This window comes from Carassius gibelio, chromosome B4 (assembly GCF_023724105.1).
Source record: "Carassius gibelio isolate Cgi1373 ecotype wild population from Czech Republic chromosome B4, carGib1.2-hapl.c, whole genome shotgun sequence".
Classification (NCBI taxonomy): Eukaryota; Metazoa; Chordata; class Actinopteri; order Cypriniformes; family Cyprinidae; genus Carassius; species Carassius gibelio.
The window spans coordinates 20,893,904-20,921,052 of record NC_068399.1 but is presented as its reverse complement, the minus strand read 5'-3'; the positions used below and the strand labels follow the sequence as shown (position 1 = coordinate 20,921,052).

General features: G+C 35.6%; 2 protein-coding genes across 5 annotated transcripts; one reads left to right on the top strand and one right to left on the bottom strand.

Moving 5' to 3' along the window:
* The first annotated feature begins 211 nt into the window (after positions 1-211).
* Positions 212-16,342, top strand: cracr2ab (calcium release activated channel regulator 2Ab). Of its 3 annotated transcripts, none has more exons than XM_052554212.1 (19): positions 212-350; positions 6,247-6,322; positions 6,568-6,655; positions 6,739-7,119; positions 7,336-7,447; positions 7,625-7,742; positions 7,858-8,004; positions 9,693-9,783; positions 10,480-10,575; positions 10,689-10,876; positions 10,963-11,034; positions 11,118-11,163; positions 11,697-11,788; positions 11,886-12,369; positions 12,788-12,926; positions 13,730-13,811; positions 14,068-14,284; positions 14,426-14,502; positions 15,053-16,342. In XM_052554212.1, exons 4-19 carry the CDS (start codon positions 6,835-6,837, stop codon positions 15,138-15,140), a joined length of 2,334 nt encoding a protein of 777 aa, XP_052410172.1. In that variant the 5' UTR covers positions 212-350; positions 6,247-6,322; positions 6,568-6,655; positions 6,739-6,834; the 3' UTR covers positions 15,141-16,342. The 3 variants fall into 3 exon arrangements, with proteins under 3 accessions (XP_052410172.1, XP_052410170.1, XP_052410171.1); XM_052554210.1 differs by having other exon boundaries at positions 7,559-7,742; XM_052554211.1 differs by lacking the exon at positions 6,568-6,655 and having other exon boundaries at positions 7,559-7,742.
* prmt8b (protein arginine methyltransferase 8b) lies at positions 15,603-27,149 on the bottom strand. 2 transcript variants are annotated; one of them, XM_052554215.1, is made up of 10 exons: positions 26,526-27,149; positions 24,898-25,146; positions 24,158-24,313; positions 22,796-22,859; positions 21,495-21,637; positions 20,226-20,313; positions 19,646-19,761; positions 17,591-17,741; positions 17,389-17,510; positions 15,603-16,656 (listed from the first exon to the last, which is right to left on the bottom strand). In XM_052554215.1, the coding sequence occupies exons 1-10, from the start codon at positions 26,592-26,594 to the stop codon at positions 16,573-16,575; spliced, it is 1,242 nt and encodes a 413-aa protein (XP_052410175.1). In that variant the 5' UTR covers positions 26,595-27,149; the 3' UTR covers positions 15,603-16,572. The 2 variants fall into 2 exon arrangements, with proteins under 2 accessions (XP_052410175.1, XP_052410176.1); XM_052554216.1 differs by having other exon boundaries at positions 24,898-25,143; positions 26,526-27,148.

The following is a 27,149-nucleotide window of genomic DNA, read 5'->3' as shown; positions in this document are numbered from 1 at the left end:
AACTGAAATATATAATACAAAGTAATTACGTCGCATGTAATTACTCTTAAGCAAGACTGGTTTTAATATGGGGGTCTAATGACTAATTCTAACACATTTGGTCACCGCAATATTGAATATTTGGTCTTTTTACATATTAATTTAACATTTACAAGATGATGACGCTGCCTTATGTTTTTGAACTATGCTGATAGAAAGCAGGGCTTCCTAGCTGAACAAGTTCCTCCTCCTCTTCTCGCGCGCACCATCATATAAAACCGAGCAACAGTCGCTCTCCACAAACTAACATTACTACTAACATTATTGTAGGCATATACCTGGAAGAGTTAAATACTTGTTTTATTGATCAGGTAAGAACTGTAATTAGGGCTCAAGCCCGAAGGGGCGAAGAGCCCTATTGTTCCCCTAAGGATTATTCTTTTTCTTCTTATTATTATTATTATTTTTTTTATTTTTTATTAAACCTTCCGGGGGTTTTTGGGGGCCTTAACATGCTCAAAAACTCTTGAAAATTGGCACACACATTGGAATCTGCGGCCATCAGGACGCCACAGAGACTGGGACCCGGGCGTGGCACAGGGGCTCTACAGCGCCCCCTGGAACACAGTCAGAAATCTTGAACCATAGCTCACACACACTTGCATATATTTATATGAAACTCAGTACACTTGTAGATCTCATTGAGCTGAACAACTTTCGCGCTCTATGTCAAAGGCTCCGCCCAACAGGAAGTCAGCTATTCATGGCTGTTTAAAAAAAGCATGTTCTGGAATTTGATATACTTGTCATAGGTTTTTTACATGATTGCCACCAAACTCGGTGAACATGATCTCAAGACATTGGGGATGAAAAATTGCGAGGGGATTTTTTATATCTCGAACGGTTTGCCCGTGGCGAGGCGTTGAAATTAGGGCAAAAAGTGAGAAACAGGAAATGCCTAATAACATCCACATACATTGCCTGAGTTTGATCAAACTTCATCGGTTTGTTCGATGTATGATACCGATCGTATATATGTGATTATTAAGAGTCAACGTTATAGCGCCACCAACTGGCAGCAGGAAGTGAGTCATTTTCAAAATGCTTTGAATTCAGCATCTTATTTTTACTCGATTTGCTTCAAACTTCATCAGAATAATGACAAAACATGGCCGATGTAAATCTGTTGTGGGGATATTGATATCTTATATATTGTTGCCATGGCAACGTGTCAAACTTGAATATTCTGTTATGGTGATTTTGAGGCAGATAACAACCTCAGATTTACATGAAACTCAAAACACATATCAGTATTCTTGATAGCTAGACAATGGAAAAAGCTTTTAAAAGGGCGTGGAAGAGGCACTCTATTGCGCCACCTTTTGTCAAAAGTGGGGGGGTTAGTTTTAGCTACAGACACCAAACTCGGTACAAAAATTGTTCTTATCAACACGGACAACTTTCTAATTCACAGTCATCAGCTACGATCAACAGGAAGTCAGCTATTTTGATTTGAATGTGGATTTTTTTTTTACATTTAGCTGTGAATTAATGCATACTGCTCAGAGGAGAGTAACACTATACACACCAAACTTTGTCTACATGATGCCAAAACATTTTAAACAACTTAAATTGCCAATGGATTTTGGATAGCTTGAACGGTTTTGTCATGGTGATTTTTTTAAATGACAATAAAAATGGAATTATTAATTGTCCTGCATTTTTAAATTCCAAACACTTCAAAACCTTTTTTCATACAGAAAAAAAGTCATTCTGAGTAAATATGGATAGTTTCACGACTTTACAACACTGTATGGATAACAGAAAATTAAAAAACTGTCAGACATCTCATCTCACTCTGTCCCTCTGTTTGAGTATATGTGCTTCAGACTTCCATTGTCTGAGAGAAATAGCGCCCCTACAGGTGCAATTACCGGACTTTTACTTTCACTTTTAAATCGGTTAAAAATACAAATACATACTTAGATTTAATTCACACTGACAAGCTAAACCAACATATCTGATTATTACCGGTTCAGGGCTCATGGATAAATAATTTCTGGCCAGAGATACGTGAGAAATAGGAGAGGTGAATCACCGCTCTGATCACGAGCGTCTGGAGTAAAGAGCTCAGAAAAAACGAATTTATTCCTGTTTTAAAGCTTTTAAAAATAAATTATTACAGCGATATCACACAATCAACCAATTAGAACACACCAAGAGCTAAATTCAGATGTTTTTGAACTGTTTGTGTGAAAATTAAATATTTGTGGCTGCCTATCTGAAATCACCGCTCCGATCAGCGCGTACAGTGTCGAGCTCAAAACAAACGAATTTATTCTTGTTTAAGAGCTTTTTTAAATAAAATATTACCACAAATGCACACAATAAACCCATTGTAACACTGCAAGAGCTAAATGCAGGTGTTTGTGACTCGTTTAAGTGTGAAAGACTATTTGACACCGCCACTGGCAGAATAACATGTATCTCTCGAGCTGCAGGATTCTGCCTTTCGTCGTACGAACGAACACATAACGGACAAGATTATTTCAAAATAGCTTGGCGAATATGAACGAAAACAGCCAATTGAACATAAACTGTTGAGAAATAAATCTGAAGTGGATCTACTGGATTTGAATATTAAGTGACCGCATATACCAGCTGCTTCTGTCTTCAATTTGAATCTATAAAAAAAATGAAACTCATTCATCTTGGCTGCTTTTTTAATGTGTGTACGTATGTATTTATTATTTTGCTCTAACAAGAATTAATCTATATTTAATTAAATCAATTACATTTTATTTTACATTTTATTTGTCCATTTCTGCATCTAAACGCCTAAAAACATAAAACATGATCTATTATACTATTGTTAGCAATTTCTTTATCGTCCAATTTTTCTGGTGTACACACTTTTATTTTCATAATAAACTTGTTTGTTAGATTATACACAGTTACAGTGGTCTATAATAAATATTGACAGGTTTTATTCAAGCTGTTTAGAATGATTGCAGTAGGCTAATTTTTTTAAATGTAAATCCAAAAAAAAAAAAAAAAAAAAATTAATAAAAAACATTGGAAAACAATAACTGTTGTACTTTTTTTATACATTTTGTATAATTTCATAGTTTATGCATTATAGTTATAAAAACAAATAAATGTAGCCACTCACATAGAAATAGGCCTTATCCTTTTCTGACAGTTTTAGGGATTTTTAAAAATCCTAAAAAACCTTATTTGTGCTGCAAATAATAATTTCAAACTCAAAAAGTAAATAGTCAGTTCATGCTTTATAAAGCCTTGTCCCAATATTAATAGTCAGTAGTAAGCAGTTTATAAATACAGCTATAAATAGCTTGTTTTTGGTTTATAAGCACATTTGTTAAAAAGGAGAGTAAAGGGTCAGTTATCTTCCTATGAAAAATAAAAAAATAAAAATAAACAAACAACAACACTGATTGATACAGAACTCAGAAATTCTATTGTGGATTTATGATAAAATCAGCCTGTAAATGATTTCATACTCCTCCAAGAAGACACAAGTAGTTCACACCAAACTTTTTTTAACATGAAGCCAATATACTGAGATGTTAAATTGCGAATGGGTTTAGGATAGCTTAAATGGTGTGGTCATAGCGATTTATTAAAGTAACATAAAAAAAATACAATAGTTATTTTACTATATCTTTAATTTTTTTCATTCCAAACTCTTCATATTTTTTTATATACGTAGAAGTTATCATTTGAAGGAAGCACAGTAAGTTTAATAGCTTTATCATTTTCAAGAGCCAGCATAAAATTAAAACTATCATAACTTATAAATGAAGCTTGCAATTCTTAGTACCAATAATGGCCACCAGATGGAGGTATAGGATTACTTTTAAATAATTATTGTAGAAACAAGTATGATTTAAATCATTTATAGAAATCTTTCAAAGAAAAATAATATGAATTTTATGTATTTACTGATAAAATGACCCTCACTTTATTAGAATAACAAGCTGAAATATTGTGAACTGTATATTAAGAATAATTCTTTATAGGCTTTATGGACAGACACGTTTTGAGTGACTCTTGAAGGATCAGCACCACATCCTCTTTTACCACTGTTTAAAGAATTTATCTTACAGAACAGATGCAAATTAATTTTGGATAGCTTGAATGGTTTTGTCGTGGTGATTTTTTGAAATAACAGTAAAAAAGTAACCAGTAAATGTCTTTTATTTTTTTAAAGTGCAGCTTCTAAACACTTCAACAAAATGTACACATAGAAGTCATGCTGAGGAAATATGCATAGTTTCATGACTATACAACACTATATGGATGATAGAAAATTAAAAAACTACCATACATCTGATGTCACTCTGTCCCTCTGTCACTGTGGGTAATGTGTGTGTGTGTGTGTGTGTTTGTGTGTTAAGTGTGTGTGCTGAGTTTGTGTGAATGTGTGGGAGAGGGGATGGGCTTGGTGTCAGAGAGAGAGAGAGAGAGAGAGAGAGAGAGAGGGAGGGAGACTTAATCATCTCTTTAATCACCAGCAGAAAAAAAAAGCAATTTTGTGTTGTTGTTGTTTTTTCATCATTACAGCTTAAGAAATATCTTAGGCCTCAACATCAACTGTTGCTGCTTTATATAGCCATCTCCCAAAATTAATAGTCATTAGTAAGCATTTTATAAATACAGCTATAATTAAATTGTTCATGGTTTATATGCACATTTATTTTGAGGAGATTAAAGGCTGTAATCTTCCTAAAAAAAATAAAAAAATAAAAATAAAAAAATAAACAAACACAGAACTCAGAAACATTTATTTCAAGATGCAATAAAAGAAAACTGTACACTATATATACATATATATACAATTGCATAAGTTTATATTTAATTTTTTTTATCAAGTGTACAGCTAATAATAATAATAATAATAATAATAATAATAATAATAATAATGCATTTTATTTAAGGCGCCTTTCAAACCACTCAAGGTCACCGTACAACAAGTAACAACAGTAACAATATTAAAACAAAAAATAACAGCAAATAACAATGTCAATAAAAAACCACAATAATATTAGAATAGCACAACATATTGTGGAATACTATATTAAGACTTTATATATAGGCTTTATGAACAGATAGGTTTTGAGAGATGCTTGAAGTACTAGCATCACCTCCTCTTGTACGACGGTTTGAGGAATATATCTTCCAGATAGTACCGCCGCTCCCTATATGCAGAATACGCAGTCTTCGTAGGGCACCAACTCCCAGAGGAGGCACCATCCCAGTAAAATAAAACATGCGCCATTCTCCCATCCGCGCTCGCGACCGCTCGGACATTTGCGGATGAATGTTCGTAATTGATGGATGGACATCTATGCCCGGGTAAAAGTCATCAGCAATCCGGCACAGAGAAAAGAAAAATAAAGTAAAAAACAAAACAAAAACAGGCATAAATTTGGCTTGACATTGGACATTCGAGAGTCTCAAATTTAGGGGCCGTCTCTTAAGTTACATGTGATATTGTTATACAATTTTCTAACGTCAGTAGCATTTGAAGAGAATGACTTACAGTCATAAAAACAACTGTAATTGTTCATCTAGGTGACAGCTATAATGCACCATTAAATTGAATGTTTGATATTTATTAAAACAAACTGTAAGTCATATGTAAATTATGCTACTTTTTCACATGGACTCAAAAGCAAATTTGAAGCTCAATAGCATTTGAGGAGAAAGACTTGCAGTCATAAAACAATTTTAATGTGTTAATTTAGGTGTCAGCTACAATGTACACCTTATACATTTATATATATATTAAAATAAAGTGTTACTAAAGTTATATATATTGTTCTGTGTATGTGATTTCAAAGTCTAGACGGGTCGGATTAACCCTTTAACTGCCATATCCCTTAAAATTTGATTGCCAGAGGGTTACTGTAAATGCTTATGCCCGCTGGGCACAGTTTTCCCGATGCCACCGGGGTGGCGTTGCACTGACGGCTTGAGCCCGCCATCGCTGCTTGCAGCTATATTTTTACTTATTGCTCTCTATAAAAACGTTGTATGCATGTATTTTTAGTTTGAAGCTTCATGAATTAAGCATTTTATTGTGTATTGAGACAGAAAGGTTCTTCGGATGTTAAAGGTTCTTTATGGGACCATTTAGACAAACAACAGAGTCATTTTAATTGGTGTATGCTTTAATATAAATATAAAATACTTGACAGCCTCATGTCCAAACCTTAGCAACTTCAACTTCTGTTCAAACAGGAAATTTCACCACAGAAACCTCTTCCTTTTCCCCTCGACACTGTGGTGGTGGGACATCAAAGCAAAAAAGTGTCAGGTCTGCACAATGATGACATCAGCAGTGGCTTTGTAGATGTGCACTGATCATTTTTCATTATCTAAATGAACTCGATTCAATTGAACTAAATATAATTGTATACTCATGTCAAGATTACAGATTTTTTCTTATCATATCACCTTCCATACATTGCCATACATAATTTTATATTTAGCAACTTTTATAATTTTATTACATAGTGATAAAGTATTCAAGTGTTCAATTAAACCTTAAATGTTTTACAGTTCTCACTCAAAGCCAAAGTGAAGCTGAAGTTTAAAATCAAGGCTTGTTAATCTGTTCTGCTGCATGCACACAAACACATATACAACAGTAATCTGCATTTCACTTCTCAAAGTCTTAACATTCCTAAAGACTCAGAGGATTGTTAATTTGACTTTTTCTTGCACTTCCAGCTGGGACCCACAGCAGAGATTCAGTTCAAGACAACAATGCATGCATTACATCTCCTCAGTTAATCAGGAAAATTCTCCGTACTGGATCTATCTTTGATGTCCAGTGAGTTTGAGTCATGTCTCTCGCCTGCACTGCATCCTGACCTCTTATTAAAGACGGTCGAGGCAAGTTATACTGGAATCATGTCAGAGACTGGTCAGGATAGATCTACACAGGTCATAAGCAGTGGCTCAAAGCAGGATGAGAAGCAGGAAAAGTCAAGCAAAAGTGTGAATAAGGAGGCAGGAGGGGGACACATTGCTATGTTGGACAAAATAAAGGACTTTTTCCAGATCTGTGACAGCGAGGAAAAGGGCTTCATCACACGTACGGATATGACGGTAAAGTAGGGGTCCTTAAAAGGGACACCACTTGTTTTTGATTTTGATTTTTAACTGTCGTGGCTTCAGTATAACCAAATAGCTCTGTCTATTCAAATTATTTGTTTATATTTTTTGCCATTCTATGGCCATGAAAGTTTTGGTTTTAAATATTTAGGGTGCATATATATAATTTTTTTTACCCTCCTATTTAAAAGTTATTTTTATTTACAATAGAGGCTCCACAAAGAATTGCCACTCACTACTGTGGAACTGGAGAACGTCTTTGACTCACTAGATCTTGACAAAAACGGATACCTGACACTAGGAGAGTTTTCTTCTGGATTTAGTAAGTCTCTCATCTCCTTCCAGACAAAAGGAGCTCTTCAAAAAATTATGTGTTTTTTGGTGCAATATATATAGCACAGAAAATGAAACTGTTTCTGTAACTGTTCCCCAGGTGACTTTCTTCATGGACGGAGAGTCTCTATGTCAGAGGAACTAATGACTACATCCTCTCAAATAGATCCAGAAGCTCTTGATCAGAGTTCTGGGAATGAACAGCTGTCAGAGAACAAGGATGATGAAGAGAGACATTTCAGCATGTTGATGGAGAGCTTGGGTGCTAGCAATGTATTTGAAGAGTTAGTACTGTTGTTTTACAGTTTGCTCTGCACATTGCATTGCAAAAAAAAAAAAAAAAAAGCTATACATTTACACTTTATATTGTTACAAGTAAAAGTTTCCTCTTCATTTCAGCCCGAGTGAGGTTCGTGACCTGTGGGCTCAGCTCCGGAAAGATGAGCCTCACCTCTTGTCCAACTTCGAAGAGTTCTTGGCCTGTGTCACGGATCAAATCAGAGAGGCACGACAAGAGAGGAAGGAGATGGAGAGCGCCCTCAGAAGGTGACTGAGAATAAATAGAGAGCAGTACCATCTGAAGCAACACTGTGTTTGATTAGGACTGGATCTAAACTTGGCAGGACTGTCGATCGCCAGGAGCAGGGTTGGGCACCCCTGATCTAAAGTCACCCATGTTTAAGAACCGATAATCTGCTTTGTTTTCTTAATTTCCACGATGTTATAGGGGATAATTTCTTCTTAGGGGTTTAATGTAATTCTCTATAGAATGCTATGTGTTCTATCCATATCCAATGGTCACTAAGATTAATAGTTAACATTATTTTACATACTTTTCTGGGGGGAATAAAGCATATTTTGATAAAATCTAGGTCATAATGATGAGATTTGCAATATGTATTGGTTAAAGATATGCAAAGAATCTGGGTTTAAGGGAATTATTATGTTATGTATAAGGCAATTTGGGTTTAAGGGATTAATGCATATAGCCTAATCCCTTAAACACTTCCCTTAGCAAAGGGAAACCATTAACTGTTCCACGACAGCGACCCAGGTTTTGCCATAAAAATAAAAAAGACTTTTGCCATGGTCAGTTATTTGTCAAAGGGATAGTTTACCCAAAAGAGAAAATTTGATGTTTATCTGCTTACCCGGGCATCCAAAATGTAGGTGACTTTGTTTCTTCAGTAGAACACAAACCAAGATTTTTAGCTCAAACCGTTGCAGTCTATCAGTCTTATAATGTAAGTTGATGGGAATCACGCCTAAAACATACAATAAAAAAAAAAGTTTTTATATTTCCGATGCACTGCAATGCCTGAACTGTTAGAACTCTTCTTTGCATGTTCTTAGAAGCAGGCGGACGGGTGCTTGAGATGTTTTCTTCTTGATTTATGGCAGACTGCAGACTTATAAGTCATCAAATTTTAATTTTAACTGTCCCTTTAATGCAGACAGCAGTGTAAGTTTTCACAGAAAACAATACAACATGGATAAGGAAAACAAAAAAGAAAACCAAATGTGAAAGCAAAGGGCCAGATGAGACGGAAACTCAAATTGATGATTTGATCATAATTGATAATTTGAACAAATCATCCTCATGTCAGTTCACACCCATAAGGCTTTTATTCATCTTTGGACAACAAATAAAGATCTCTCATTACTTATGTCCATGAAGAGGTTTTCAGGCACTAGTGTGAATAAATATATATTTAAATGCAAAGAGACAGGATCGTCTATGCATGACGTTTTATTCCTATCCAAAACAAGTAAACAGTAAAGCTCTAAACTCTCACGCAGTGAATGTTTCATTCATACTCAAAGCAGGGGGCGCTCTCGCGATGAAAGTCCAAACCGGATTCATAGTAGTAGCGTATTTTATAAGCCGAATAAATCAACGTAAACATACGATTTAATTGACGATTGCAACAATTAATGTGTTTTTTAAAGTCATCTCCAGGTAATATGTAGTAAATACAGGAAAAAAAAATGGAATATATATTTGCTCTCAAGTGTGACGCACTCACGTTTGAGCTTAAGTGTTATATAAGAATATCCTTTAATTATTACCTAACTGGATGTAAATGTCTAAGCCAGTTTTTGAATGTAAATACTGAATTTGTGGTTTAATATTATGTGAACGGCTCGTTTGTATCATAAAATTTCCTTTCGATTGTAGGCCTGTTAGGCTTAATGTTTGTTTTAACATTATACACCATTGCCTCATTGCACAGGAAAGCAGCCACACATGACACTGAAATCTGCAGATTATACGAGGAAATGGAGCAACAGATCATTCATGAAAAAGATCGAGCAATTCTGAAGGTAAAAAAAACCCCATTATTTTAAACTCTGTTCGATTATTATTTTTTTATTTTTTTGAAAAAAATAATGAATATTTATTTTTAGCAAATACACATTACATTTATCAGAGGCAACAGTATAGACATTTATAATATAATATTATAATATTATAAAATATTTTTAGATACTGTTCTTTTAAACTTAGATTTTTCTGTTCATCAAAGAATCCTGAATAGAAATACATCAAAGTTTCAATAAAAATATTTCAACATATTTTCAACATTTGATAGTAATAAGAATAATTATAAGATAATGAGTTTATTGAGCAAGATCATGTGACATGAAGTGATGTCTACTGAAGATTCAGCATTCCCATCACAAGAAAAAATAACATTCTAAAATATATTTAAATAGAAAACATTTCCTTTAAATTGTAAAGATTTTTCACAACATATTTACTGTATATTTTATCAAATAAGTACAACATTGGTGAGCATTTTTCTAAAACTTGTTTAAAAAAATCCTACTAACCCCAAACTTTTGAATGTCTGCAGTTCATACAGCTAATCTTGCATAGTCAACTCGGTTTCAAACTACAGTTTCTGTTTCAGTTTGTGCGGTTGTTATCTCTTGATCTCGACTTGGAGATAATGGTGCATTGTTTAGATCAAGGCTGTCTAAACTGAAATGAACAAGTGTGTTCATTCTTTCTTTCAGGACTCTGAAAATCTGCAGTCGCGCAGTCAAGAGCTTCAGCAGCGGCTCCGCTGTAAAGAACAAGAATTGGAGCAGCTATTCCAAAAACAGAGGAGGGTTAGTGCCATGATCAAACAGTCATAATCGTACAAAATCTTATACTTTTGTGCAACTCACATCTTTATAACTCACACCTTTTCAAGTTGCTCTCCTTGTGTATATATTATAAGTTGGAGCGACAATGTCGTGACCTTCATAGCGAACACCAGGTGAGTCGACTGGAGAATGTTAAACTCAAAATGACCAACGAGGAGCTGTCTCGTGAACTGGAGCACACCTGCCAGGAGCTAGTGTTGGCTCAGGAGCAGCTGGGCATTCTGCAGGAGCAGGCCTCTCGACTACAGCAGGAAAGAGAGATGTTAGTCCGTGCATTTATGATGTACACAAATAGATCCCACCAGTGTCTAGAGTTTCTCATAAACACAAACATTTTCCCCCTCACAGGGAGATGTACAGAATCACAGAAGGCTTGCAGAGAGAAAAACAGAGCTTGATGAAACAGTTGGATCTGCTCAGGTGAGCTTCATATATGCTAACAGGTGCTGTGAAAAAAAAAAAATCAGTCAACTGAAATCACAAATTAAATGTTGTTCTTTCAGAGAAATGAATAAACATCTACGAGATGAGCGAGACATTACGTTTCTGGTAAGTTTACAAATTTTCTACATTTTTTTCCATTTCTAAAATGACACAGAAAATATAGCCTAGATGGCAAAGCAACAAAATTACCACAATTACAAAAAAATCTATATAAAATAGTTTTTATTTTTATTTAGTTTTTTTTATGTCCACTCAGTATCATTTTAGTTTTAGTCATTTTAGTACAACATAGAACATTTATTTGATTTCAATGAAATTAAATGTTTATTAGTTTTACCAACACTAATCTATGCTTGTCATGATCTTAAAACTCCTTGATCTAAAGCCTAAAGCGTAAACACATATGAAATGAATTTGGCAGGCACACATAAATTGTATGTACATATCAAATTCTATATGACACTTTACATTTTATTTTATTATATGTATTTCAGTTGTGTTTTTTCATATTTTTGATGACTGTACCGTTATTCTAAAATGTGGAGAATATTAATAATGGAAAAGGAGTGGGTGTGTTCAAATCTTTGACTTCTAATAAGAGCAATCTAAACAAAAAATCTCCTTGTTTTTCACAACAGAAGTGCAGTAATTCAGTGAAAAAGTCCTCACGCAAGCAAAGACCGAGCACAGCTTCAATGAAATACACTGAGAGAAAACCATCTGTCAGAAAGTGAGAAATCCTCACATATTTTTTCTTAGAATGGTTACGTACGCGATTTATCAACATGGAAACATTTATTCTTTCACCTCTCTTTCTGTCATTTCAGAGAAGTTGATAAAGAGGAAGTGACTCAGCATTCTAACAGGAAGACCTCCTCTCTAGCAAACGGTCTCTGTTCACCCTTCAGCACATGGGATGATGGGAAGCCAGAGGTGGATGGACGATCTGAAAAAGAAGCTGGAGACTCAGAAGGTGTAAATGACAGAGTGGATGTGGAGGATGCTCCACTGGATGGATGGCCTCTACGCAGAGTCATATCCATCGAGGAGGATCACCTCCCCCACCTGCTGCAAGGAGAACCTCACCTTCTCCTCCATCAGCTAAGTGAAGAAGAAGAAGAAGAGTGGGGCAAAGAAGAAGGTCAGGCCAGTCTAAACACAAGCTTCTTGTGCCCCTCCAATGCATCCCTGGCCTCTGCTGGCTCTCCACCCCCAGTTAGAGTGAAGAAGCCTTCTAAGAAGAAATATATCAGAGGAAACATGCCCTCATCTGCACGGGGTCAGCCTGTCGGAAAGGAGACCCTCCAGCAGGCAAGAAAACCCTCAAAGATGTTGATTACCATGACAGAACAGATTAACATAGAAATCTTAAAGATACGGGAACAAAAAAAGTTATCTAATGCAAAAGAGAGCATTTAAAATGAATAGTTTTAGCTCAAGAGATCATTAATATTGACCGGGGATGCCCAAACATGTTCCTGAAGGGCCAGTTTCCTGCCGAGTCTAGCGCCAACACACTTGCCTAGAAGTTTCTAGTGAGTCTGAAGACCTTGATTAGCTGGCTCAAGTGTGTTTAAACAGAGCTGAAGTTAAACTCTGCAGGACAGTGGCCCTCCAGGAACAGATTTTTGACACCACTGGTCTAGACTATATCCCTGTGTGCACTTTTCAACAAAACTGGCCTTTAACTGTAGTGTTAAGAGAACACTCTGGGTATTTTTGGCTGCAGGGTCCTGCAGAAAGATCCACTGTGTCCCCTCAGCGCCTCTTTAAGGTCATTCTGGTGGGAAATTCCAGCGTTGGCAAAACTGCATTGCTGCGACACTTCTGTGATGGCCAGTTTCATTCTGCCACCACAGCCACTGTGGGTAAGTTGGTTACCCACTCCACGTGCAATTTACAATTTAACACATTACTTTTTCCAGTGGAAATAGATATTTGGTCCTGCTAATTGGTGGCCCTTTACTGGAGTTTGGCTTATTTGGTCAGAAGGATGGATTACTCCTCTCGCTTGTGCTAATTGTTATCAATTATACTTCCCTTCAAACGGATTTACCAAAGTTTGTAACCTTTGACATCTAAAGTCTGTGCATTGTTCTTGTGCATAGTATTAGTCTTTCAAGGCTTTGCAGTGCATTGTGATTGAGTGTGTGTGTGTGTGTGTGTGTAGGTGTGTTAACTTAAGTCTACTCTGCTATATCAGACGGATTTCTCAAAGCAGTCAGCATCACATGAAACAGCTTGAGAAGTCACACTCCCTGCATTAAAAACCCTGGCACACATTGCACGGCAGATTATGTCAAACATCATAATTTCACTTTCTGCAAAGTTTTCATAGACTTTCACTTTAGTGGTTTCATTAATAATCTAAACAATTAAAAAGTATGAATTTCATTGTATTAGGTACAATCAAACCAAACAGCATTTGCAAATGAACAGAACTGGAGTGTTTTAGTGACTTTCAATCAATGCACGTGTATGTTCCACACAGAAATCTTACACGACAGTACCTCCTAGTGGACATTATATCTTACTGCAGTTTTGATTTCGTAAAGAAACATGTTTTTACAGCATTTTTATGACTTTATTTGTTGTGTGCATATATATACAAATATATAATTTTGTAAACATAATCCAAAAAAATGAAATTGTATTGTGCTGTGCTGTGCAGGCATTGACTATAGTGTCAGAACACTAAATTTGGGGGACAGTCATGTGGCTCTTCAGCTATGGGACACTGCAGGCCAAGAAAGGTGAGGCCCTGATACCAACATAGTACAAAAAGGATTGAGTTTTGCATTTATTCAATCATTTTCATCTGGTTTAGGATATTTACATTCAGCTTCAGTTTATATTCTTTAATTTTGTTCCTGTACTGTTATCCTACGGCTCTAAAAGCCTTGTTGTCTAGACTCTAGAGTAATCTGTTGCATAACCAAAACATAATCTGGCTTGTCACAGCTGATAAACATCCAGCATTAATAAAAGCAATGTCACTGTGCCCTGCAGGTATCGCAGCATTACCAAGCAGTTTTTCCGTAAGGCAGATGGCGTGGTGGTCATCTATGACATCACAATGGAGGACAGTTTCAGATCAGTCCGCCCCTGGCTGGCCAGCATACTGGAGGCCGTAGGCGACCCTATACCCGTCATGCTCCTTGGCAACAAATCAGACAAGGAGAATGAGAGAGAAGTGCAGACAAAAGAGGCTGATATGCTTGCAGAGGTGTGGATGTCTCTAGTGCTCTCAAACACACAGTATAGCCCTTTAAAATATTAATATTACCTAATATGCTTTGTTTTTACTCTACTTCATCTAATTCAACACAGTGAGCAGAGATTAATAGTAGTTTGCTGTATTTGATAGGAAGCAAACTTGATGTTCTACGAGTGCAGTGCTTTTACTGGAGCTAATGTGCTGGAGGCCATGATTCATCTGGCCAGGTAAGAGCTCAGAAAACACAATGAATGCAACGTCGAATCAAACATTGTCACATTTTGTTTAGCTGTGATGTTTGTAACGCTTCAGTCAGGGGTGCGACCCACAAAAACAGAGAGAGGTCTAAACTGTGAGACAGCTAACCGACAGTAAACATTATCAGATGTCAACTAGAAAGCTTGCGGTTTTTGTATTGTTAAAGTGTGATCTAATATGCAACTTCACAGATTGTGTGAACCACTCAATGTTGAGATCACATAACTTCACTAATCAGACACTTTCTGCTGTTGAATAAATTAAATATGGGTGTGAAACGTGCGAATAGAGTATTTGTACAACCAAAATATATAAATTTATATTTGATATACATGTAATTTTATATATAATTGCATTTAATATTATGCATTAAAAATTTAATATTTATTTTATATTGTTTAAGCTTTTAAGGAATTATTATACTGTATGTAAATGCAATTTATTATTATTATTATTATTATTTTTAATTGTTTAATTTTTTTTTATTTTTAATAAGTATCTTAATTAATATGCTTTAAGGGTCCTGAGGGAGCAGGAAGACAGAGTATGGGTAAACACGATCAGATTGGTGGATCAACCTTTAAAGAAGAAAGCCTGCTGCAAGTGACCACACACACACACACACACACACACACAAACACCATAAAACACACGAGTGAAATCACTTTAAGCTTTACGTATCATCGTCAAACCACATTATATTTAATGTAAATAATTTCATGTTGACTGAAAGAGGACAGATTCACTTATATTTGTATCAATTAATAGTGTAAAGTGTAAAAAGGTTTTTTATGTCTATTTGTCATAGGGCATTGTATATCTGTGCTCATCTGATGAGTTTCTCCAAAATGTAGATGAAGTATAGTATATTATAGATTCACAGGTCAGTATATCACCTCTTTTAAATGGTCTTTGTACATATTCTATTTGTTAATGATACCAATTGTCATTCACAATACATTTATTGAGAAAATGTGTTCAGTCAAGCTGCATGTGACAAATGTAGTTTAACCAATTTATCCCATTCATCCGAATGAGTGAGAGCAAAATAATTCAGGAGAAAATGTGATTGTTTGTTACTTCCCATTTATTTAGCATTGCAATAGCCTCATTCAAAGCTCCTGAAGTCTTGCTAGCATCATGAAACCTGGATTTCAGACTGCCCAGTAAAACCTCATTGCTTGAACAAGTGTTTCAGTTACCATTCACAGAGACGGTTCAGATGACGACAAACTACATGAGCCACCGAAATCTTCAGATATATTACTGAGGGAACAACATTGTCTGGATTCAGTGTCAAGCATGCTGTGCCTCATTCGTTATCTTCATCTGAACTGCTCTGGGGTTGTTTCACACAAAGGTTGAATGTGACAATGACCTGACAGTTGACCAAGAACACAAAACCCAAAATATTCTTAAGATAAAACAGTCACATTATGTTACACTAAGATAACAAATCTTGTAGGTCCTGCTTTTGATCAGAATGATTTAAAATAGTGTAGCTGCTCTTAGAAGTCCTTTAGAAAAATCTTAGTGAAACCTGAATGAATTCAAATAAAGCAAAGGCAGAAAATATTCCAGTGATCACTATATTAAACAACTCAACATTAACCCAATAAATAGAACACAATAAAAGTACTTCAACATAAGCAAAACATCAAAAATGCTCTTTTCATGTATGCATCCAAACTGAAGCCTTTGTTCGATGAGTTCTATTGTACGATTCACATTGGCATATACTGTTCGGTAACACTTTCCTATCTTATAAGGTTAAATAAACACAAGCTTTGACATTCTCAGACTCATTAACGGTTACATTCAGAGTGATGTTTTACAGTCTATCCTCTATGTGCATTTAAGAACGGGACACGTGTTGACACTATTGCTTTTAGTGCTGGACTGGCACTGATGACATCACCGACGGGTCCTGCAGGTCAGCAGCCTCTCTGATCTAGACAGAGGCAGAGGAGAGGCACAATCTGCTGATTGCACGAATCTCCCTGGGAAGCAGTGGCCCGACTCAGGATGCCGCTCGTGTTTTACCGCATCTTGTAATCGTGAGAGATGGCTGCGTCGCAGAGCTGTCCTTTGAAATCCAGCTCAAAGGTGAAGTCCAAGTCACGCTGAAACAAATCAAATTTGGCTGCGTCAGTACTTTGTTTTTAGCATAAGCTATTTTTTTTTATCTCTTCATTTGTTATGCTGTATGAGAAAATCGTGGAACTAAAAATAAGTGTCATGGAAATTTTAAATTTATACATGTATATATACTTGTTTTTTTTCCCAGTTATGTCATATTCTTAATTATTATATTGGGTAGAAATAGCTATTTTCAAGATGGCTTTAAATGATTCAAAATAAGACAAAACAAGCTAAAGGTTTATATATATATATATATATATATCTGTGTGTGTGTGTGTGTGTGTGTGTGTGTGTGCGTGTATATATATATATTCCATACCTGACAAATTTATTAGTCAAGTCTTAAAAAGTCTTTAAATTATTTTTTACTTTCAAGTTCTAAGTTTAAATTGCTATTTGTGAATGAAGTATAATTTAAAAAACTTTAATTTTCAATCCTGTAATTAGAAAAGTCTTGTAAATTCTTTGGTAATGAAAAGTAAAACCCAAAGAACATTCAGTTAAATTTTTTTTAATTATTTTAATATATTGTCATGTTTCATTGAATTAAAAACAAAAAAAAATATTATCATTACTGTAGAAGTACCAGAAATATCTTTAGGGTCCTTCTAATATTGTATTTGACATAGGCAGCCTTGGATCAATTGGATAAAATAGGTTGAGAACCACTGTTTAAACGTTAGGCTTCTCACCTCCTCCATTCACAGCCTCACCTCATTATTCTCATTGGGCTTCACGGTGATGCTGCCCAGGATCTCCTCCCCTCTCCGCACCGTCAAGTAATCCTCCAGATAAAACACTGTCTGCTTCCAGTGAGTGCTGGGAGCGTCGGGGGCTTGAAGGGAATGTATGACTCGGTTATGACCAAATTTATTTGTAAAAGATAATAAGGTTCAGAAGAAGTGATGGTTGAACCTGTAGAGAAGCCCGTCTTCTTGTGACACTTGGTGAACTCAATGTTGAAGTACGTGACGAGAGCGTGAACATAGTCATTCCTCTGGATCTGCAGGCAGAAGGCCGAGGTGAACGTCAGATCCTCTGGCTTCACCGTGTAGATATCCACCTCCTGAAAGCAACATGTCACATCTCACTTTTTGATGCAGAAGTTATGTTTATGTAAAGCAGTGGATCCCAACCTTTTTCAACTCACGGCACACACAATCAAACACATATGTTTGTGCGGCCCACTGCAAAAAAATTAACTGACCCCGCTACTGTTGGGTTAATAACTTAGTACTCAGAAGCTAGATTGTAAAAGTCTTTATTGAATGAACTGGCAATGAACAGACAATAACTCAGTTTGGCACAACTGCTGTTGTTCTGTAGCATATGCAGCAAAAATATCTAAGATAAATTGGTGGTTTATTCTTAAACCAACCAGCGAGCTCAAATAGTGGAAGCATAGTTACAGTTTAATATTTATTTTTGTTCTTATTTAATTCTATATATGAAATGATGTTATTATGTTATGACATAGACATTTTTACATATATGAACAATATTATAATTACTTTTAATAGTAATTGGCAGCCCACCTGCAATACTATTGTGACCCACTAGGGGGCTGCGGCCCACAGTTTGAAATGTAGAGATTATGATTGAGCCGCATACTTGCACTAAAGTCCTTTGATGGTCTGCCATGAGATACTTCAGCTGTGATCTACTGTAAGCTTGAAGTGTAATGTGGTTTATGTCATATAGCCTTAACCCATATATCTGAACAGTTTCAAAGACTTTTTGTTGGGATATGGCCATATTGGTGCCTGTTTAAGTTGAGGAGTTGGCTCAAGCATCGGTTTTGACGAACAAAGATCCTATTACTCTTTGTGCGAACAACAGATCAGTAGCAGCATTGACCCTTTCATCTGTTCAATTCAAGCCTTCATTGAGTACACCTCACAAAGAGGCCCAAATCATTCTCCTCTTCAAAGAGTTTGATCCCTCAGGTGATACAGAGCCTTCTCTTTCTTTCCCGTTCATTTGCTGGCGGCTATACAGCTTTTTTCTCTCTCCCCTACATTGTTGCTTTTTCTTTTGACATTTTTGAAATTCGATATGTCTCCACTGTCAAACAGATCACAAACTTGCTCACGAGAATGAGGATATTATTGCTCATAGTTTGCTGCTTTAGAGAAAACATTAACTATATAAACTTCTATAAATATATAACTTAAATATATAAACTTCATCTTAGATGTTTCTCCAAGACAAAAGAGACAATTGTCAAAGTAATGAAAGACTATAAAGTTACGGATATGGAAATATATGTAGTACAGTTCACATATTTTGAGAATTAATACTAAGATCTCTGATTATTATTCAACTTTGATATCTAGATAAAATTGAGCAAAATTTGAAACATTTAGACATACAGTCACGTTTACACACTGCCTCCAGATCAGGTTTGATTTTTTGTGTATGACAAAAAAGGAAAGTATGAAATATTAAAAAGTCACGGAAACTTAAAGCATAGTTTTTTTTTTCAAGTTCCAAGTAGTAATTGCTAGCTTTGAATGACATATAATAAAGACAATATTATCTCAAACTTTTAGATGTTATGTTATTTGAAAAATAATTATAATAATTTATATTATATTGCATTATATTAAATTATATTATGAATTTAATCTCATTCCTGTTTAGGAGAAATAATTGAGATACTAAAGAGATCTAATTTGTGTTTTTTTTCTTTCCTACTGAGATGCTTAATTACAACAAAATATATGCCTTTAAATGACCTACATGATGATATTATTAGCATTATATCCCACGAGGACTCATTTCTGTTGGCTTATTTAAATGAATGATTGGTGTTTGTGCATGTGCTGAGATCATCAGGCGCTCTTTACTGCGAACGATTCTGTTAGGTAACACCCACGCTACATGTGTTCCAATCGCGCAGTCAATCAGTACCATGATTCAGGTCAGATCTTGCTCACATGTACACACACATCGAGCGTATACCTGTACCTTAATGAGGCAGGAGTTGGTCACGACTTGTTTAGAATCTACTATGTCCACCAGGGGCTCCATCATAGCAACGTTCCGAATGCATGTCATGTCAAAACCATAGACGTTCTCCCACCCTGCAAGCATAGAGAAAACTTATTTTTAAGACATTTTAGAACTCGGAAAAGTTGAAAATCTTTCTGGCTGTGTCTGGTCGTCTTTATTTGGCCCTAAAATAGACTCCTGCCTCCTCTGTGTCTGGCAGCATTTGATTGCATCCCCTCACATGAGTGTTAGGCCGAGGCCAATCTCACACTTCTGTCCAAACAAGGAGGAGGGAGAAAAAGCAAAGCTCTTGCTGCGGGGGAGTAATGGAACCCAACAGGAATTTTTCCTACTGTTTTTCTTTTCTTCCTTAAGCTAAGTGAGTGATCCAAAACAAAGCACTGATCAAGCCACATTGCAGAATGAGAAAGAGATGCAATACAGTATTAAATGCTCATTTAATACAGTATCTGTTGACTCTTGGCAGTAAGTTTGTGTGTGTGTGTGTGTGTGTGTGTGTGTGAGAGAGAGAGAGAGAGAGAGATAGAGTACTCACAGTGGATTTTGAAGTCTTTGTATTGCCGATCTTCAATGGCAACCACATACAGTGTCGCTCTGTCTGGAAACATGAAGCCACCAGGTTTCTGAAAAATGACAGGAAAGAGAATCTACAGATCTCCCATCTGAAAAAGATTTATGGGCAGGTGACTTATGTCCAAGTTACCTTTGTATTTTTAAATTAGTATTTAAAATATATATATTTTTAAATATTATTATTATTAGTAGTAGTAGTAGTAGCAGTAGAAGTAAAAAAAAATAATATAGGTCATAAATTATTATTTTATATATTGTTATAATGTCATAAATCAACATATAATGCAATTTAATATTTTTAAATTGAATTGTTAAAGGTACAAATAGTAGTAGTAGTAGTAGTATAAATGTCATGAAAGAGGTCATAAAACTATAAAATTATTATTTTAAAATCTTTTCAAATATCGTCCCCTTGGAATTATAAGGTTCTATCTGCGTTCTCAGTAGTTTTGAGATATTGAGCTTCAAAATTTTTGTGTTCCATAGACTTCTGTAGATAGAACCTTTTTGTTTTTTCAATAAAAAAATCCCAAAATGTACAAAACTTAAAATAAACCATCACATAATGTAAATAAATTGTCACAGAATAAGAATATGTGAATAACTCAATTTTGACAAAAATGTCAGATAGAACCTTATAATTCCAAGGGGACGATATTCTGAATTAGAATTTTTCAAAATATCATAATCATTATTATAATCTCTAAATTAAATAATCTAAAATTATTACCTAAAATCCTTTAAATGGTTTTAAAATGTTTAATATAATATCACTATACATAAAATGAGATATAATAATTGATGGAAATATTTTATTAATATCTAATCTTTTAAATGGTTTTAGATGTATCTTGTCACACCACATGACACTGCTGAAACTACATTCATAAAATAATCTTAAAAACGTTTTCCTGGCATATGCGTGATTATATTCCTATTATTTTAGTGATTTCACATTATAATTTATTTTCCTTCCTGTTCAATGTACCATACAAATAACCCTAGGGTGAAACAATGCTCTGGAACTAACACAGTGGTTCCATAAAATGTCTAACAAGCCACTTGTCCTCTGGACCAAATTGTGATTCAGCGGCAGACATTCATCAGCAGCCGATGATTAGCCACTCATTCCCATTGTAAATGATCAGTCTCAGCATGGACACATGCTTTACATTCTAATTAGACACGTAACCTTGGCCTTGAGACAGCCAGCTCACACACACTCACTGACCAGCCATTTGTCCCTGGCGTAGATGACAGTATTGAGCATGGACTCGTAGAAAAGACAGTAGCCCATCCACTCTGAAATAATAATGTCCACCTGATCCACCGGCAGTTCAGTCTCCTCCACCTTCCCTTTAATGATGGTGATTACTGCAAATGCACAGAAAATTAAAACATTTAAATTCATGAGCTGATTTTGTTCTATTGAATGTACGATTAAATATGAAATATATTGTATTCTCAAATATATTTATAACAATAAAGTGATAATTTTAGGTACAGCTAAATTTCCAGATTTGCTTTATTAATAATACCCAATGGATAAAATCAAGTCTCTCACCACATTTTTTTTTGTTTTACTCATAATTGTCAATATGATGTAATATTTAATAATTATTATAATTAATATCAAAACTAGATAATCTATATTATTGTCAAATCTTTTAAATGGTTTAAGTTCTAATATTATTGGTAGCATAAATAATACATATATAATACAACACATAATATAATGTAATATTATAATTACTGTCTAAATAAGATAACAATTATTTATTTTCTAAAATCTAAATGGCTGAGCTGACTTAATGCAGTTTAATTTACAATTAAATATGAAATATATTTATATATTAAATACAATTATTATTGAATGTATTTGCATATTATATACAATTTTGAATTTATTCTGAATAAATGTATTTATAACAACAAACTTTTATTTCCTAATGGAACAAATTCAAGTCTTACCCCCATTTTTGTTTCACTTATAAATATGTCATATTATAGAAATCAAATGGGTTAAAAATCCAGTATTTAGTCATTAAAAATAATAACCATAAAGACTACAGAAAGCTATGTTTGATTGATGGGTTTTTCATGGTTTTCTCTCTTTCTCTCCCTCTTCTTTTTTTTCTCCATCGTTGCAATTTTTCCTATTTTGCAAAAGGCAAGTTGCCAATGTCCAGCTACCATGCTGGTGTATGTTTGTGTTTGTTTGTGTGTGTGTGTGTGTGTGTGTGTGTGTGTGTGTGTGTGTATACAGCAGTGACTCTCTAACGCTGACTCAGGCTTCTCACTCGCCTGTTGCGCTCCAGTGTTAATGAGAGCTGCTGTTGACAACTAAACAAAAACTTCTGCCATCACACTACAAGGGGAGAGTGTCCGTTACAGGAAGCTGCTTCCTGTGTCATGGAACATCACTTGCCAAAATGAAAATGTATGACTCCTCTACTCGACACATGAATGCAGATCAGACCTAGACACTGTGCTGTGCCCTAACAGGAATAAGCAGGGGGTTATAAATCTTACCATTGTCCAGGTGATTTGACTTGATGATTTTCTCGGAATACTCTGATATACTGGAACATTCAATCTATATATAAAAGAAGATAATTAGCTTAATTATGTTAGCATAACTATAAAGATATTTACATTCTTCTTCATTGATATAGTTGCAACTAATGCAAAAAAAAAAAAAAAAAATCCATTCTAGCAGACTCGAGACCGTTTTTTCCTGTATACGTTTTATTGGATTCAGGTTTATATTTAAAGAAAAAAAATGAATGATTATAAATATTTTGTGGAATATACTATTTGTATCAATCTGCTTGTCTTTGTTTGCATGCTTTAGACTGACTGTAAATCTGTGTGTTTTGTGGCAATGTTTCATTGATTTTTTTATTTTTATTATGTTGTTATGCCAGTAGGTGGCGACCAGTGACTCTCTTTATGAATGAGTCAAAGATTCATTCATTCAACCGATTCATTCAAGAACTCTTATTCTTTCCAGAATTAAATAAGTGGATACTGTCTTTGTGTCAGTCACTGAATCATTTACTCAACTAGTTCATTCAAAACCACTGATTTCTTCTGGAATGAAACAAGTGACTGCAGTCTTTATACATGAGTCAATTAATCATTCACTCAACCGATTTGTTCAAGACCACTGTTATATTCAAAAGAACATCACTTTTGTGTTGCTGTGAGATTATATTACAAATTCTTCTTATGCTTTGTCTGGAATTGTTATTGTTGGCAGAGCAAAAATAGACAAAGCAACTGGCAACGTTGTGTCTAAACCACAGTTATGTTGTTCTGAATATCAGCACAGCCATCTACTCCAGTTTCCTGCTGGTTATTATGCATATTACACATGCATGTTATTCCCATTCTCTTGCATTTGCATTTTTGTGTAATCAAGCCATTATTTTCTGCTAGAACAGTCTTGTTCTTGCTTACCCTTAAGCCTAAGTGTGTTTAACAGAAAACTAATGATTTTCAACATTTTTTTTTTTTCTTAATTTAAAAAATCTATGAACCTGGTTACCCTTTCTGCTTAGATGTATTTGTGCTCTGGACAAAATCAGAGACCTCTTTTGCTTAGAATATTCTGTGCTTAGTGGCAAAGAAAAGATAAAAACGGCAACTAAAACTGGACCTAGTGGGTGGATCAGTGGAGTGTTATCTAACTACAGACCAGAAACACAGTGAGGGTACTGATTTTATCAGCACCATCTCCCACTCTGTCTCTCCCGATATACATAAAGTTTGTGAGTATAAAATTTTTTTTTAAAAAGAGTACGATCTGCAGAAATGCCTGCATGTTGTCCTCCAACTCAAAACTTTTTTACATAACATCACACATTTGTAATGAGTAATGTGAGTCCTCACCCCATATACATGCTTGGCTCCTGCCTTGGCAGCAAACATGGAGAGGATTCCGGTTCCACTGCCCACATCTAGAACGATCTTATCTTTAAAGATGTGTTTATTGTGGTACATGGAGTTCCTATAGGTCAGCGTCCTCACCTCATCCTTTAGCATTTCCTATTGAGAGGAATCAACAAGTTTAGTCTTAAATTCGATTCTGTAGAACTTATCATTTATGTTTCTACATTACACCATTACATTACGGTAGTGTATGGCTGTACATATTTTACTGGTGCACTTTTGAGAATTCAAGCCCATGACTTTTATCCCTTGTTTCCGCACCTTTTCTCTTGGACTGGGCTATGGAGGACAATATATAGGACACAAAGCACAGTGTCTCCAGGATTCTTTTTATAGAGACAGGTCTCCATTTAGCCTGCTGGGATTAACTGATACACATCTTTCCGTCCACCCCCTCCCTCTGCTCTAATTCTCTCCCCTTTTCTTTCTCCCTTTCTCCATCTCACTCATCTTATTCTTTTAATTCTTTGTTCTGTTATCAAGGGGTGTTCTTTTAACTTCAGACAGATCCAATTTGACCCTTATGCTATACATGTGAGAGTATCAAATGTGTGCTTCCTGGGTTCTTCTTGATATTTTTTCCTTTCTTAAAGCAACAGAGATGAACAATATAATAACACAGTTTCATCTTAGACTTGCATACTTTTTAATGCTCGATGGTAAAATTGTACTACGTATACCTCATGAATTCCAAAGTGGGCATAGGAGTCAAAGTAGTAGTCTCGTGATGTCATCTCCTCCGGGTTGAGTAGCTTGGCCATCTTGCCTCGGCCCGGACAGGCAGAAAGCGAGGAGACGTGTGGAGTGTGTGGGGGGTGAGGAACATGATGAACAGATGTCACTGGTTTTGGTAGTGGAGATGGTTGCAAGGACTGGGACGAGGGGTCATTGGAAATACGCTGCTGCTGGTGCTGCTGATGCTGGTGCTGCTGGTCAAGATGATATATAACAATAGACTCGCTGGCCTTCATCACCAATTATTGGTTCAATAAGTATATTTATGCATTTGGCAGACAGTTTTATCTAAAACAATTCTTCGACTTTTTCAGTTCGTGAATTCCTTGGGAATCAAACCCATGACCTTGGTGTTGTTAGTACTGTGACCTACTGTTTGAACTATGGGGTTTTATAATATTTAGTTGTATTATGTAATTCATTTTTGAAAGGTTTTTTTTTCTGCAAATGTTTTTAATGTATTTATTTATGTGATACACATAAAAATAAAAGTTCTTTACTGGCAAAGAAAAACCTTAACACCCATGGAACCTTCAATATGCACAAGAAGGTTTATATATATATATATATATATATATATATATATATATATATATATATATATATATATATATATATATATAGTGGAAAAGGGTTCTTTAGATTTTTTTTTATATTCTTAGAAAATGGTCAGGAACTGTTCACTGAAAGGTTCTTTTGGGAACCTAAAATGGTGCTACTATGGCAGCACGGCAAAAGCCTCTATTTAGAAGAGCGTTTTTTTTTTGTTTTTTTTCAACAAACATTTTTTCAAGGTATCTTGCATATATTTAGATAGATAGATAGATAGATAGATAGATAGATAGATAGATAGATAGATGTGTGACAAAAAACAATTAACAAAGCAGATGGCCAGAAGGCACTTCTTCAATGCTTTTCACCTTGTGATTTGTCTTCACCTTGCCATTCAGGGCTTGTGTTTTTTAGTGACCTATTAACAGCGTCAACATTAAAATCAGGTATGCAAAGGTGGATATGCTAATGAGCTCGTGGGGGGGGGGGGGTGAATACTGCAGCACCAAGGACAGCGCTCTGCCGTCTCGCGATGACCCAGTAAAGAAAAAGATCAATGACTGTTCAATTCAACACGCACAAGACCAACTTTACCGTCTGACTGTATCGCTTAGGTCCGAATTATACACTAATTTGTTGCGTTCAAGATTTTAAATAACATCTTGCATCTGATGTCTGCCTGCCTTATCTTTACGCAACCGATACGCGCAACATAAATATTAATATAAACCTTTATATTTAGCGTTTGGTGTGGTCTGTGTGATCGCTTTCAAGACATCGTCTTGGGAAATCGGACGTGTTCTGCTCTGCTCGGATCTCTGTGTTTTTTAGCCTGCATAGTCACATACATCACCGGACACTGATTTGTATGACCTCCAAACCAGCGCGTCATTTTACGCAATCGTGCACTTAAAAACATAATAAACAACTATAATGCATCTCAAGCGATTTAGAGGTAGATATATGAATATCCGGACGAGGTTTAATGTTTTATAGATGACTTGAGGAATCTTTGACTTACCTCCGAGCTCTCCGCCTCCGCCATCTTTCTCCGCAGGAGCAGGCACCGCGATGAGTGCCTCAGTCCCATACGAGCCAACGGGATCCGGATTAACTCGATAAGAAGCGTTGTCACTAAACGTCCTAGAAAAGTTTTAAAAACCTACTGCAATAAGCAATAGTAGATTAGTGCTTTAAAACGACCCATTTGTTGATTCGCACAGCTGTGTTTAAAGAACAGTAAGTGCCTAAATAGAAACTAATTCTGAAATTGTCATAAAGACTTCTTGGATAGTCCCTCAACTCCATGATTCCGACTCCTACTGAAAGCCAATCGTGCAGAAGTTCTTCCACGGGTTCTGAGCGCCACTTGGAGACCAGTTGAGCCCCGACGCGTCAGCATCCACATCACCTGCCGCTGCGCATCGCCGCGTTACACGGAGTCTGACCGACTAGAAATCATCTTTTATTTCGGTTTAACACGATAATCCATTATTTTCAGTTCTTAACATGTCATCGGAGCCTAGTTGTACACTTCGTGGCGTTGCGGTCAGTCAAGTGCGCCTGGATCACGCTGAAAGTTGGAGTTGAAAGACTGCTGACTGAACTCGAGCGCAGTGAGTGCAGAACTGGAGCGATATCAGGA